Below are 12,919 nucleotides of genomic sequence, written 5' to 3' on the forward strand. Positions count from 1 at the left end.
GATGTGGTTTACCTCGCATCCATCAAACAATTTCTCCAGCTCATTGTACACCTCTTTGTATGCTACCATACTTTCGTTGACTGCATCACATTGGTTCATAACTTGCTGTGCCACCAATTGTGAGTCACCGAAAATTCTTAATCGAGTTGCACCACAAGCTTTCGCCATCTTCATCCCGTGTATGAGGGCTTCATATTCTGCTTCATTGTTAGACGCATTTGGAAACGTCATCCTTAAGACATATTTCAACTTGTCGCCTTCAGGTGATACCAATATCACGCCTGCTCCAGCACCTTCCAACCTTTTGGACCCGTCGAAGTTCATGGTCCAAGTTCTCGATAAATCTGGAGGCCCCGTGTTTTGTAGCTCCATCCATTCTGCAATGAAATCTGGTAAAACCTGCGATTTTATTGCTTTTCTTTTTTCATACGTGATGTCCCGAGGAGAAAGTTCTATTCCCCAAAGGGAGACACGACCCGTAGCTTCTGGGTTGTTCAGTATATTTGACAAGGGAGCTTCATTGACCACTATTATCGGGTGCGCCGAAAAATAATGTCGCAATTTTCTTGCTGTCGTGAATACTCCATATGCCAGTTTCTGATATTGCGGGTACCGCTGTTTTGAAGGCGACAGTACTTCGCTGATGAAGTATACTGGCCTCTGAACTCCATGAAGCTTGCCTTCTTCTTCTCTCTCGACTACTAGGGCTGTGCTAACCACCTGTGGTGTGGCTGCAATGTATAGTAGGAGAGGTTCTTTCTCTTTGGGCGCCACCAATATCGGTGGTGTCGAAATTGCTCGCTTGAGGTTCTCGAAGGCTCTATCTGCTTCCTCGTTCCATTGAAATTTTTTCCCTTGTTTGATCAATGCATAGAACGGCAGCGCCTTTTCTCCTAGCTCGGCGACGAATCCAGCTTAAAGCTGCGACTCGCCCCGTTAACTGTTGTATCTCTTTCAACTTTGTTGGCTTTCTCATAGTAACGATGGCCTGTATTTTTTCGGGATTAGCTTCAATCCCCCTTGCTGATACTAAAAACCCGAGAAGTTCTCCTGCAGGAACTCCAAAAGAGCACTTTGTCGGGTTCAGCTTGAGGCAAAATTTGTCGAGGTTGTCGAAGGTTTCCTCCAAATCTTCGATTAGAGTCGACCCCTTCTTTGATGTTATCACGACATCGTCAATGTAGACTTGCACATTTTTTCCAATCTGTGTTGCTAGGCACTTCTGCATCATCCGCTGATATGTTGCTCCCGCATTTTTCAAACCAAAGGGCATTGTTTTGTAGCAAAACACGCCATAAGGTGTGATGAACGCTGTCTTGGCTTCATCTTCTTCTTTTAATCTGATCTGGTTATAACCAGAGTATGCGTCCAAAAAGGAAAGACGTTCGCATCCTGCCGTGGAGTCGATGATTTGATCGATCCTTGGGAGGGAAAGTGATCCTTGGGACAATGTTTATTGAGACACGTGAAGTCGACGCACATGCGAAGGACTATTGTGTGTTTTTTCGGCACCATCACTGGGTTAGCTACCCATGTGGCTTCTGTAGATATTTCTTTGATGAAACCAGCATCTTTGAGTCGATCTATTTCTGATAACATGGCTTTGCGGCTAGGTTCCTAAAAACGCCGCAAAGGTTGCTTGACTGGTCTTGCGAGAGGATCCAAATTGAGGTGGTGCTCGGCGAGTTCCCTGGGTACTCCTGGCATGTCAGCTGGACACCATGCGAAGATTTTCCAGTGCTCACGGAGGAACTCGACGAGCACGCTTTCCGTCTACTGCACAGATTTGATGATATTTTGTGTATTGATTTTTGTCAAGATTGGTGACACCATCATATAGAGTGGTGAAGACCTTTCCGATGGCGACAGATTTGTCGATGAAGTTGAAGCTGTCGACGCTGTCGGAGTCGCTGCTTATAAAGGAGTCCGCAGACGACTCGAAGGATATGTTGCTGAAGATCTTGGCGAGCTTTCCGCTTGCCTTGCTGTCGACGAAGCGTGGCGATGAAAACTCCCCGTCACTCGACGAAAAGCTGGAATCGACCGCTGAAAATTCCGACGAGATCGGAACTTCGAGACGGTAGGATCCTTCCTTGTTGACGCTAAATTGGAATTCTCCGAACGTCATGACGATGGGCTCCTCCAGATAGGTACATGCATCCATACGGGAGGGCGGGTGAGGAATAAAATCGACCAGATCAGTTTTTTCCTGGTTACCTCTATCCATCGCATTGCTTGCCACCGACGAAGTCGACGATCTTGAACGTGCCATCGAGATCAGATCCTTGCAACCTCTAATTCCCACAGACGACGCCAATTGACAAAGGATTAACTTGTCAATGCCTACAGATTGTAGACTAGGGTTTTGCTAGAAGTAGAGGGCAAGTAGATCTCGAAGGTTTCAGCCGAAAAGTACTCAACGATTATGAAAACTAGGGTTATGTTGACAGTAGATTCGATCCTTTCTTTGTCCCTTGACTCCCCCTTATATAGGAGGCGGAGCCGAGGGTTTCTTAGTACACAAGTTACAGAGTTCGGGAGGGTTTCGTATCCAACCCGTAGGATTACAAATCTCTATCTTTCCTAATACAAACTATCTTTCCTTAATACTAAATGGGCTTCCAAGTCTTCTTATTCTTCGAGTCTTGGGCTTTGAGTAAACTCCGGGTACCATCTTCGGCAGGCCCATTGGGGATGCCTATGTCAACGGCGAAACCCATCTTGCCAAGGGCGGAAACGGAAAGCAAATTGTAACCAAGGGTTTTGACAAGCATGACATCCACAAGAGTAATGTTGTGTGCAACCACAACCTTGCCAAAACCCAATACCTTGGATGTAGAATTATCGCCAAAGGAGACGGTGATATTGTTTATGTTGGGCCTCAACTCCTTGACGAGGTTCTTGCCGCCGGTCATATGACTTGTACATCCACTATCAAGTACCCATTTTGAACCTCCGCGGCATAGTCCTACATGAGATCAATTCTTGGATTTAGGTACCCATTTCTTAATGGGTCCTCTTTTGTTAGCAACTAGGGTCTTTGGGACCCAAATAGACCAAGCAACATAACCATCATATGGGCCAACATATTTAGCATAAACATCACCATAATAATCTTTAAATAGAACATAGTGAGGGTTAGCATTTCCCGCATCATCATCATTAATGGTGTTGCCCTTAGGGGCTTCACCATTGGTGATAGCTTTCTTCTTCTCTTGTGCGGGCTTGGCCTTTTGCTTGTTTGCCTTCTTTGCCTTGGCATTAAAACCTAGGCCCTCCTTCCCATTGTTTGATCTTTGCTTACTCAAAAGATCATCCAAAGAAAGTTTACTTTGGGGAGAGGAGGCCTTAGCAAGTTCATCCTTCAACCTAGCATTTTCCTCAATAATATTTGCATGATCACATGAAGGGGTAGAGGAACTAGGCACATCATATGAAGCAAGCCTAATTTGAAGTTGCTCATTTGACTTGGATAGGAGAGTGTATTCACTCTTCAAAGCTTTGTGAGCTTTGTCTAGTTCATCTAGATCCTTCACAAGTTTCTCATGATCAACACCAAATTGTGCCATTTCCTTTTTAAGCAATTTAGTCTTAGCCCTAGCATGATCTCTAGCTTTAGTGAGCTTGTTAATTTCATCTTGAGGCTCTTCAAGATTTTCTAGCCTCTCCTCAATAGAAGCTATAGTTTCTTGACTTTCCTCAAGAGCATTTTTAAGAGAATGGATTTCAAGAGAGTCTTCTCTCTCTATTTGACCCTTTTTTCTCAAGAGTATCATTTTGTTGAGCTAAACGAGCCATGAGATTTGAAACATGCTTTTTGTTGTTACCTTATAGGTTAAAAATTAATTCATCAAACTCTAGCATTTCTTGTTTCACTTTTAGACTAGCATCATCAACCCCTAGATCACTTGATATGTTAGGCATAGAGGGGCTAGGAGATGATACCTCGGAGGATTTGGCCATGAGACAACTTTCTTCCTCCACATGAATGATCTCATTGGGGGATTCACTTGGTGATGAAGAGTTAGTGGAGAGGGAGGCAAGAGCGACCAATCCACTAGAGGTTGCATCTTCTTCATCATCAACATCATCATCTCCGGAGGTATATTCTTCTTGAGTTGATAGCACAATAGATGTGTCCAAGGAGGATTTTGCCATGAAGCAATGTGCATTCTTGATATGAGGATTCTCATTGGGGGATTCAAAGAGAGATGAAGAGGGAATGTTGGTAGTGACAATGGCGGCCACTTCCTTTGAGCTTTCTCCTTCATCATCACTAGAGCTTTCAACTTCATCGGTAGAATACTCTTCCCTAGTCACTAGCACAACTCTTGGAGGCCTCTTGCCCTTCTTGGTCTTGTTGTTGTAGAATTTCTTGTTGGGGGCTTTTGAATATTTGCCCTTTGTGTCTTTGCTCTTGTCCTTGGGAATGAGCCTTCCATTATGAAGCTCTCTATTCTCATAGGGGCATTCGGCAATGAAGTGGCGCTTGTCATCACAATTGTAGCATGACCTTGTCTTTGGACCAAAGCTAGTGAACCCACTTTTGTGGTTTCTCTTGATGTTGTCTTCCTTAGCCTTGGAGGGATCAACCCAAAATGACTTTGCATGGAAGGCCATGTGATCATGATAGTGGCATTCCAAATCTTCCGGATAGGACATACTCCAAGATGCCCTATATTGTTCTTAAGGGTACACTTCTTCTACGGGGTTGACCATCAAGGCAAGATTGTTCCCTTTTGACATACCAATGGCACGATTGCGAGAATCATGAGAGTTTTGCTCGAGCACCTTGAGGGCTTGCATCTCGTGCACGGCATCTTGAGATGAGAGAGAGGAATAGCATTCTCTCCCAACAAGGGTCTTGACATCAATGGGTACAAACGGCATCATGCATTCAATGTACTTCTCCTTGATCCAAGAGTCATTGATGTGGGTGGCACCACTAAGCCGGAAGGCATCGGCAACGATGAGAAGTCTTCCATACATGACTTGATGATCTTCATCCAGTAGCCTCATGAATCCTTTGGCTTGATTCCGAAGAGCATTATACTTGTTCCTTCTCATGCTCTCACTTCCAATGCAACTAGTGGCCAACCCATCCCAAGCTTCCTTGGCGGTGGTGTAGTTCCGAACACGAGGCAACTCTTGTGTCCCCACACTAGTTTGAATCATGTGCAAGGCGGTGTTGTTGAGTTGACTATCAACCGCTTCTCTTCTAGTCAACTTGTCGGGGTTGTAGGGCTTGAAGCCTTCCAAGATGATTCTCCAAAGTTCATTGGAGGCACTGCAAACATGAGAGCGAAACTCAAATTGCCAAGTATCGAAATTATCAACGGAAAACTTAGGTGGGTCGCCTCGAATGTTCAAATGGGGATGGGGAACCGGTATATCGGGAGATAGAAAAGGTGGAGCTACTCGATTGTAGCTCTCACCTCCACTAGATGCAATGGGAGATTTGATAGTGTTTAAGTTATCACCTTCCACGGGTTTGGTAGAGGAGGGTAATGCCGAAGCACCTCCCTCTTCTAACACACCCGTGTCCTTTACCTCTATGACGGGATCCCTAGGAAGGACCGGAGTCAAAAGCTCGGAAATCAGTTTTCTCATGCTTTCCATTTGAGCGTCCATGGAGGTTCTCAACGAATTGATGTCCTCCATGGTGACCAACTTTCCGGCCTCTTCCGGAAGCCCATCGTCCGGCATACTCTTAGGCGGTTAAGCCCGAAATAAGAGCCGAGGCTCTGATTCCAATTGAAAGGATCGTATGCCGCACCTAGAGGGGGGGTGAATAGGTGCTAACCAATTTTTAGTTCTTTTTCAATTTAGGTTTGACACAAAGGTAAATTCTCTAGATATGCAACTAAGTGAATTTACCTATATGACAAGGTTATCAACTAAGCAAGATATAGCTACGCAATATATAGGAGATAGAGTGGGATAGAGGTAACCGAGAGTGGAGCACGCGATGACACGGAGATGATTCCCGTAGTTCCCTTCCTTTGTAAGAAGGTACGTCTACGTTTGAAGGAGTGTGGTTGCTACGCAAGCCAAACCAACAGCCACGAAGGCTTCACTCAGATCTCCTGTGAGCAACGCCACGAAGGCCTAGCCCACTTCCACTAAGGGATTTCCTCGAGGCGGAAACCGGGCCTTTACAAGGTTCTTGGGGCACACATCCACAACTGAATTGGAGGCTCCCAAATCTGTAACAATACAACAATCAACAACAACACATCAACACAAATCAACTAGGGAACCAAATAGGAACACTAGCATGAGATCCCTCAAACAAATGAGGGGGAAATGAAAAACGCTTCGGTGAGGATGTAGATCGGTGGCTTCTCCTTCGAATCTCCAAAGATCAAGAGCTTTGGTTGGGGGAGGAAGGAGATCTTGCAAATCTTGTGTTTCTTGAGGTGGCTCTAATGGTGGTGAAGCTTGGCAGATTTCTTGTGCAATGATTGAGCAAAGGAGAAAGGAAGAAGAAGAGGGGTATAAATACCCCTCCCCAAAATCTAGCCGTTGGGGCTTCCGGGGGCCGGATATTCCGGCCTAAGTAAGGGCCGGATAATCCCCCCCCCCCCCCCCCCCAGATAATCCGGCCTCAAGCACAAAACCGGGACAATGTCCGGTCAAATGTCCGGCCCCATACCAGAGCCGCTTTTCTTCAGGTCCTTAGCCATTTTTCGACGGGGCCGGATATTTCCGAAATGTCCGGCCCGGATAATCCGGCCCTGGGACAAAACCAGGACAATATCCGGGCAAATGTCCGGCCCCTATACAGAGCTGCAATTCCTCAGGTCCTTAGCCGAAAAACTGGGGGCCGGATATTTTGGAAATATTCGGCCCGGATTATCCGGCCTGAAGAACTTTTTGCTGATCTTTTTGACAGTACTGATCACATCCAACACACATACAAATGTATCTATATAATCCCTGTACCACTTAACCAAACATTAGTATATCACGTACATTGACATCAAACACTCAAAACATAATATGAGAGATGTTCTTTCAAGGGTGCTGCCCTCAAACTTAGTCGTGTGTGCCATATGGCACACATGACTTAATTTGTGGACAGTCCCTCTGCCTGTCGTGTGATCCAATATATGAGGCCTCATTTTGGTATGTCTAGTGCATTGGCCAATGATTGAACAATGACACACTGGAAGTCAGGGCGCTGCCCTCAAACTTAGTCATGTGTGCCATATTATTTGCACACTAGACTTAGTTTGCGGACAATCCCTTTTCCTGCCGTGTGATCCTATATATGAGGCATCATTTTGTTTGTCTAGTGCATTGGCCAATGATTGAGCAATGGCACACTGGAAGGCAAGGTGATGCCCTCAAACTTAGTCGTGTGTGTGTGTCATTACTTACACACTTGACTTGTTTGAGGGCAGTCCCTTGAGCTGCCGTGTGAGCCAATGTATGAGGCCTCACTTATGTTCTCAATGTTCGTTTTCATCTATATACTTGTGAGCATGCACACCTCTAATGCCATGTGTTCTTGTGGCAGACTGAGAAGCTCAAGCTTGGATCACCTACTGAGACCCCCGACGAGGAACTGTCGAAGAAGCGAAGGGCGGCTAACGTCGGTCACTTCCAGGAGGACGTAGGGTCAGACCAGTTCTGCGCATTGTCTTCAGGCCCACCTTCAGCCGGCTCCTGATCCCTCAAGATTTCGTCAGGTGGTTCGGAGAAATCCCTTCGAACATCATCCTAAAGACCAACACTGGCTGCAACTAGAGCATGACTACGATGAGAGAAGGCGATGACGCATACATCGACCGGGGGTGGGCGGGCTTCACCGTCACCCATCAGCTCAAGGTAGGCCAGTTCCTCATCTTCAAGAAGGTGTCCTCCTTCGAGTACAGTGTGGTCATCTTCGACCACACCTGCACTGAGGTTATGAGCAAGCCGCTGGAGCACCCAACAGAGGGGGAGGAACCCACACCTCACCAGCAGAAGAGGTGGATCGATAGTGGACTCTCAAAAAACGCCTCTCAGCACTGTACCGGAGAGAGGATAAGGAGGGTGACACTAATGAAGTTGCTAGTGACCCATCTTGCTTGTGTTGAAACTTGAAAGACCGAGTTGGAGTAGATGTAGTTAGCACTGAAGAATGAGGGTCCCAAACCCAAACATCGAGGTTCAAACGATTTGATCATACCATCACCTATTGTCGGTTTTGCTAATTCAGTTGATGCCACTTTATGAAAATTGATGATATTGATTCAAATTAGAAAACTGAAAATAATTTATTCTGATCAATCAATTAAAATTTAAGTTCACTCGCAAAAAAATACTAATAATAATTTATAATGTACTACGGCGAGAACTTACTCGAAGAAGGCTTTGGACTAAGTTTCAGCGAAAAACATCAAACTGTACCACAGAAAGGAAATTTACCTCTGAGCTTAAGTAGTACTACTGCTTCCAACAAAATTTGGACTACTGTTCAACCTCTCAAATTTCAGAACATGCTACATACTGTAGTACACAAGCATCTACAGAGCAGTAACCAGAAACTGCTGAAAACACGAGGTTTCACTCCCTCTGTCCCGTGATACAAGCCGTTTTCATGGAGTACGCTACAAATATCCAAGAAGAATAAAGGCCCCAACATGTCAAATCTACCAGATGAAGAAAAATACTAGACTGATCGTGCTGCGAGTTTATCTAACCATGACAGGATTATCTCAGCCCCTTTCTCCCACGAGCAATCTAGCATCATATCATGTGCCACCCCTTCCACACAGACAGGTTGCACATTGTAGAATCTTGCAGTTTCAGAAAGCCCTTCCGCGTCCTAGATGATCAAAATGTTTAGAGAATGAGAATTGGAGAACTTGTTTTGTACATGTGAGTGATTTGTTTGTGGGTTGAGTTCACTCACCACAATGAAATCGTTGCTTGCACCCATGACAAGAACTTCTAATGCACCGTTTCCCGCAGAAGGTACAGGCAATGATGCATTGAGTTTCCTCAAGTCAAATAGTGGCAACTTCGAGCTGTCCTTCATTAGACCTTGGTACCTACAAGATGTAGATGTTAATGCCATGATAAGAAAAGAGAAACTTTAACTGTGAAATGGCCTATGTAAGCTGGAGAATCAGCAACGGAATGAAAGATGTTGTTATCAATAATATATACAGAGATTCCATTCAGTCGGCAAAGCTGTACCAGTAATAACCCTTTCAGTGGTACACCACCCACCAATCCTGATAGCAGTTATGTTCAAGCTTACAACCTTTTTTGTGGGAAAGTTTATAGTCTAATATTCAAAATGTCACTCCTTGCGAATATAAATGGCATGGCAGAGAGAAATACCTCAGGACAAGTTCGTCATCCATTTGTGGTGAGAAAAATGTTTCCTTGCAGAGAGGCAATGATTTTGCATATGCTTTTGCAGCCAAGCTGAGAGTAACCTGATAGCAAGACAGACAAAATTTCACGTATGAAGCTACGCAGAATAATATAGTATTAAATACTGAAGGTTTGAATAGATGCATGATTTTCCTAGGTTGAAGCAAAGTAATGCTCGCATGTACATGAAGTGAATGAACATATATGCACTGATATTCATATCAATCCGCTATTCATAAAAAAATGATTAAAATTAATTTGTAAAGAGAAGAAAGGAAGTATGCAAACATGGTTTAAGTAATTCAGGTGCAATCAATTGTGCATAAGTGAACACATCAAGACTGCACAGAGGAGAATTGGGGGAATTAAAATTAGCATACAGAGTTCAGGCCTATTGTACAAGGTGAAGAAATGACTGCCAACAAGCATGGTGTTTCATACAGAGCATTGCCAAAGGGAAGCTTCACTAAGTTTATTTAGTGTTTGATGCTACAATTAGCCAGCACTCAACATTAAGAAAACTTTGGAGGTGCTCAATAGGAAATTGATAGCTGATTGCATGGCAAGTTAATGTTCAAGGCATTTCTTCACACTTGTAACAAGATTAAGCATCAACTAATACAATGTCAGACAAATGAAGACAGCATAACAGCCACCATAGTAGCTAAAGTAAACACTAGACAAAAAAAATTGTAGATACAGGGCATTGCAGTACCGCACTGAAATTATAAAACGGCAGAATGATAAAACTCGAAGGAAAAGGGCAAATTAGAGTTTAGTTTACCTTGACAGCAGCGATTGGTTTAGTCAAAAGGTAACGCCATACCAATCCACTGGAGGATGATACAAGAGTTACATCATAATAATAGTACAATAGGCTGGATAATGTGTAGCAAACAACAATCTGTGTACCTGTTTCCTGATGGAGGCACAGAGCAGACAAGAACAGCACCGGAAAGTTTTGGATGAAGAGGTTCTGAATCTATAATAGAAAAGGTAGCACATAATGACTTTAGAGTAAATGAAGAGATAAACATTAATTACCATAAGAAAATTGAGACAAACATTACTCATTAACAAACTGTGTGATGGTAATATACTCTTGTGAGTACTAAACATGCGAACAAGAAAGTGAAATAGGATGTCCTGCTGTGTTGATGAAGGACTAAACTTTACTAATTAACATGAGTACTGTGGCCAGTGAGTAATTGTAAGAAACCACAACATTTATGCACACGAGGTAGCTTTTAAACACTTCTAAATGGTAAGCAGATGAATCTTCTTTCCTAACACGTGAGAGTGTCCATGCTATGCTCATATTTGTGCAGCCCAAACCCTAAAAAAACAGTGTCCCTCATCATACAGTAATCATGTTGCGCACTGCTGCAAAATCTGCTAATCTTGCAGTCCATCTGAAGTACCCGAGCCCGAAGCCAACAGTATTACAGAGTGCAGACATGGCTCATGGAACTGAAAACCCACTCCATTGAGAGGATCTGTATCTCTGTGTCTAGTCCATCTCATTCTCTGGGAATGAGGGAGTGCAAATCACCTCAACGCCATAGGGTGCAGTTGAAGCCTTCTTCCATTTTCCTTGTGGTTTATGACCCACAGATGCAGTGGCAGCTATGGAATGAAGCAGGCTTCAGCTGCACCCTATAGTACTGAGAACCACAGGCCCTTATCTTCTGAGAATGACGAAGACAAGAGTTATAGAGATGCAAAAAAAAAAGACTTGGATTGGAGAAGGTTAGCAATGAATACACGGTCAGAATGCAATTTTTATTTGATGCTTTGGGGGTAAGGTTATCTGCTTGTGTACTAGGCTCATCAGTTCATTTTCCAGATAAAAATTATCTTATGAAAAAAAAATTATATCCTGAAGAACTAATTATTTATGTAATACTCCCTCTGTTGATTTATGTATGGCATCCTGCTTATTCAGATTTACATTTGATCAGCAATTAACAGTTGGTTCAACAGTATGCATTATGTGATACATGATTGATACCGTTGGATTCGTATTCAATAGTATTTTCTTTACAAGCATCAGATTTATTTGTAAATACGAAGATGGGAAGAAGTACAATCATGTTAAGTATATGATGTTAAGCATGGAAAGAACACTGCTGAGTAACATACATAGTGCAAGAATGTACCACTCGAGAGAGCATACCTTGTAGGCATGATATATATTGCTGCACAATCAAGCCTCCAAAGGAATGTCCAATTAGGATAGGTGGGTCAGGAACCTCCTTTCGGATGAAATCAGCAATATCGCCACTATGTGTCTACTGCAAGTCAATCACACATTGAGGTGAATTTAGTAAGATAAAAAAGCAATACAGCACGAGACAACTAACGCTGAAGTGGTACGGTGAACAATGCTATTAGTGGTGGGAAGAAGTGCTGCATTGCTTGCAACTTTACTGACGGTTTATGCTTGAGAAAACATCTAGGGTCACAGAAGAACATAAATTACTATTAATTTTCTATTATTATCTGAATGCCCCCCAATTTCGCCAAATTACCTCAAGCGTGCCAGCCACTGCCTCGGATGGAATGCTGCTTTCACCCTGCAACAGATCAGATATCAGTTATAGTCTGATACTTCGATAAGAAATAATACATTGTGGGTGTAAAAACGCTCACAATTGCTGTTATTACACTCCATGACAGAATCACCACTGTTTGTCAGTAGAAACACTAATGCTGTGTAGGTTATGGAACATTTTAATTGTTGGTTTGTGCAACAGCATCCACCATCAAGCTGTATGAATTCATCTCCAGCCACATTTGCTTTTCCGAGAACTTATTATCGCAATAATCTGTTTCTGAGACATGCAGTCTCACTAATGTTAACCACCGCCGCAGGCACAATTCAACAAGCGGCCTACATGCATGTATGCCTGAGCCTGACTAACTACCTGCGCTCGAAGGCTGAGGGCGAAGCAGAGGAATCCAGCGCGCGAGAAGAAAGGCAGCCAGTACTCCGCCCAGCACCAGGCCGCGTGGAAGCTCCCGTGCAGGAACACCAGCGGCGGCCGGTCGCTCCTTCCCCTTCCCGGGGACGGAGTGGGCGGTTGCTGGGCGATGACCTCGAGGTCGAGGCCGCAGGGCAAGCGGTGGGAGCGACGGGACTGGCCCTCCTGGAGCGCGTAGGCGCACGCGGCTCCGAGGGGCCTGGTCCTCCTCGTCGCTGCCGGCGACGCCCGCGTTGGCATTGGCGGCGGCATGGGGAGGCGGGGAAGGATGAGGGCGGAAGCGGAGGTGGCCATGGCCATGGACGGTGTTTGGTGGGGATTCGATGTGACGCCGTCCGTCGGGCGTCCGATGTGAGCTGCGAGCCTGGGAATGGGAGCTAGGAGTTCGGATAAAATGGTGAAAACTCGTGTTTCGCCGTTTGGATATCCCGACTGCAAATCGGCAGGCAATCACATCGAAACTTGATTAAATTCGAATCGCACCAAGGTTTAAACAGGAGTGGGGTTTGGGGAATTGTACGGTTTTTTTTTTTTTAGATAAAAGGCATCGCGTGCCCGACTTT

The 12,919-nt window shown here is 44.4% G+C and overlaps 1 protein-coding gene across 1 annotated transcript; it reads right to left on the reverse strand.

Moving 5' to 3' along the window:
- Window positions 1-8,441: 8,441 nt before the first annotated feature.
- On the reverse strand, window positions 8,442-12,656 carry LOC124672184. Its single transcript, XM_047208458.1, has 8 exons — window positions 12,300-12,656; window positions 11,904-11,948; window positions 11,549-11,663; window positions 10,285-10,354; window positions 10,157-10,205; window positions 9,337-9,434; window positions 8,903-9,041; window positions 8,442-8,815 (listed from the first exon to the last, which is right to left on the reverse strand). Exons 1-8 carry the CDS (start codon window positions 12,654-12,656, stop codon window positions 8,660-8,662), a joined length of 1,029 nt encoding a protein of 342 aa, XP_047064414.1. The 3' UTR covers window positions 8,442-8,659.
- Window positions 12,657-12,919: the final 263 nt, after the last annotated feature.

The sequence above is a fragment of the Lolium rigidum genome, chromosome 7 (assembly GCF_022539505.1).
Source record: "Lolium rigidum isolate FL_2022 chromosome 7, APGP_CSIRO_Lrig_0.1, whole genome shotgun sequence".
Taxonomy (NCBI): domain Eukaryota; kingdom Viridiplantae; phylum Streptophyta; class Magnoliopsida; order Poales; family Poaceae; genus Lolium; species Lolium rigidum.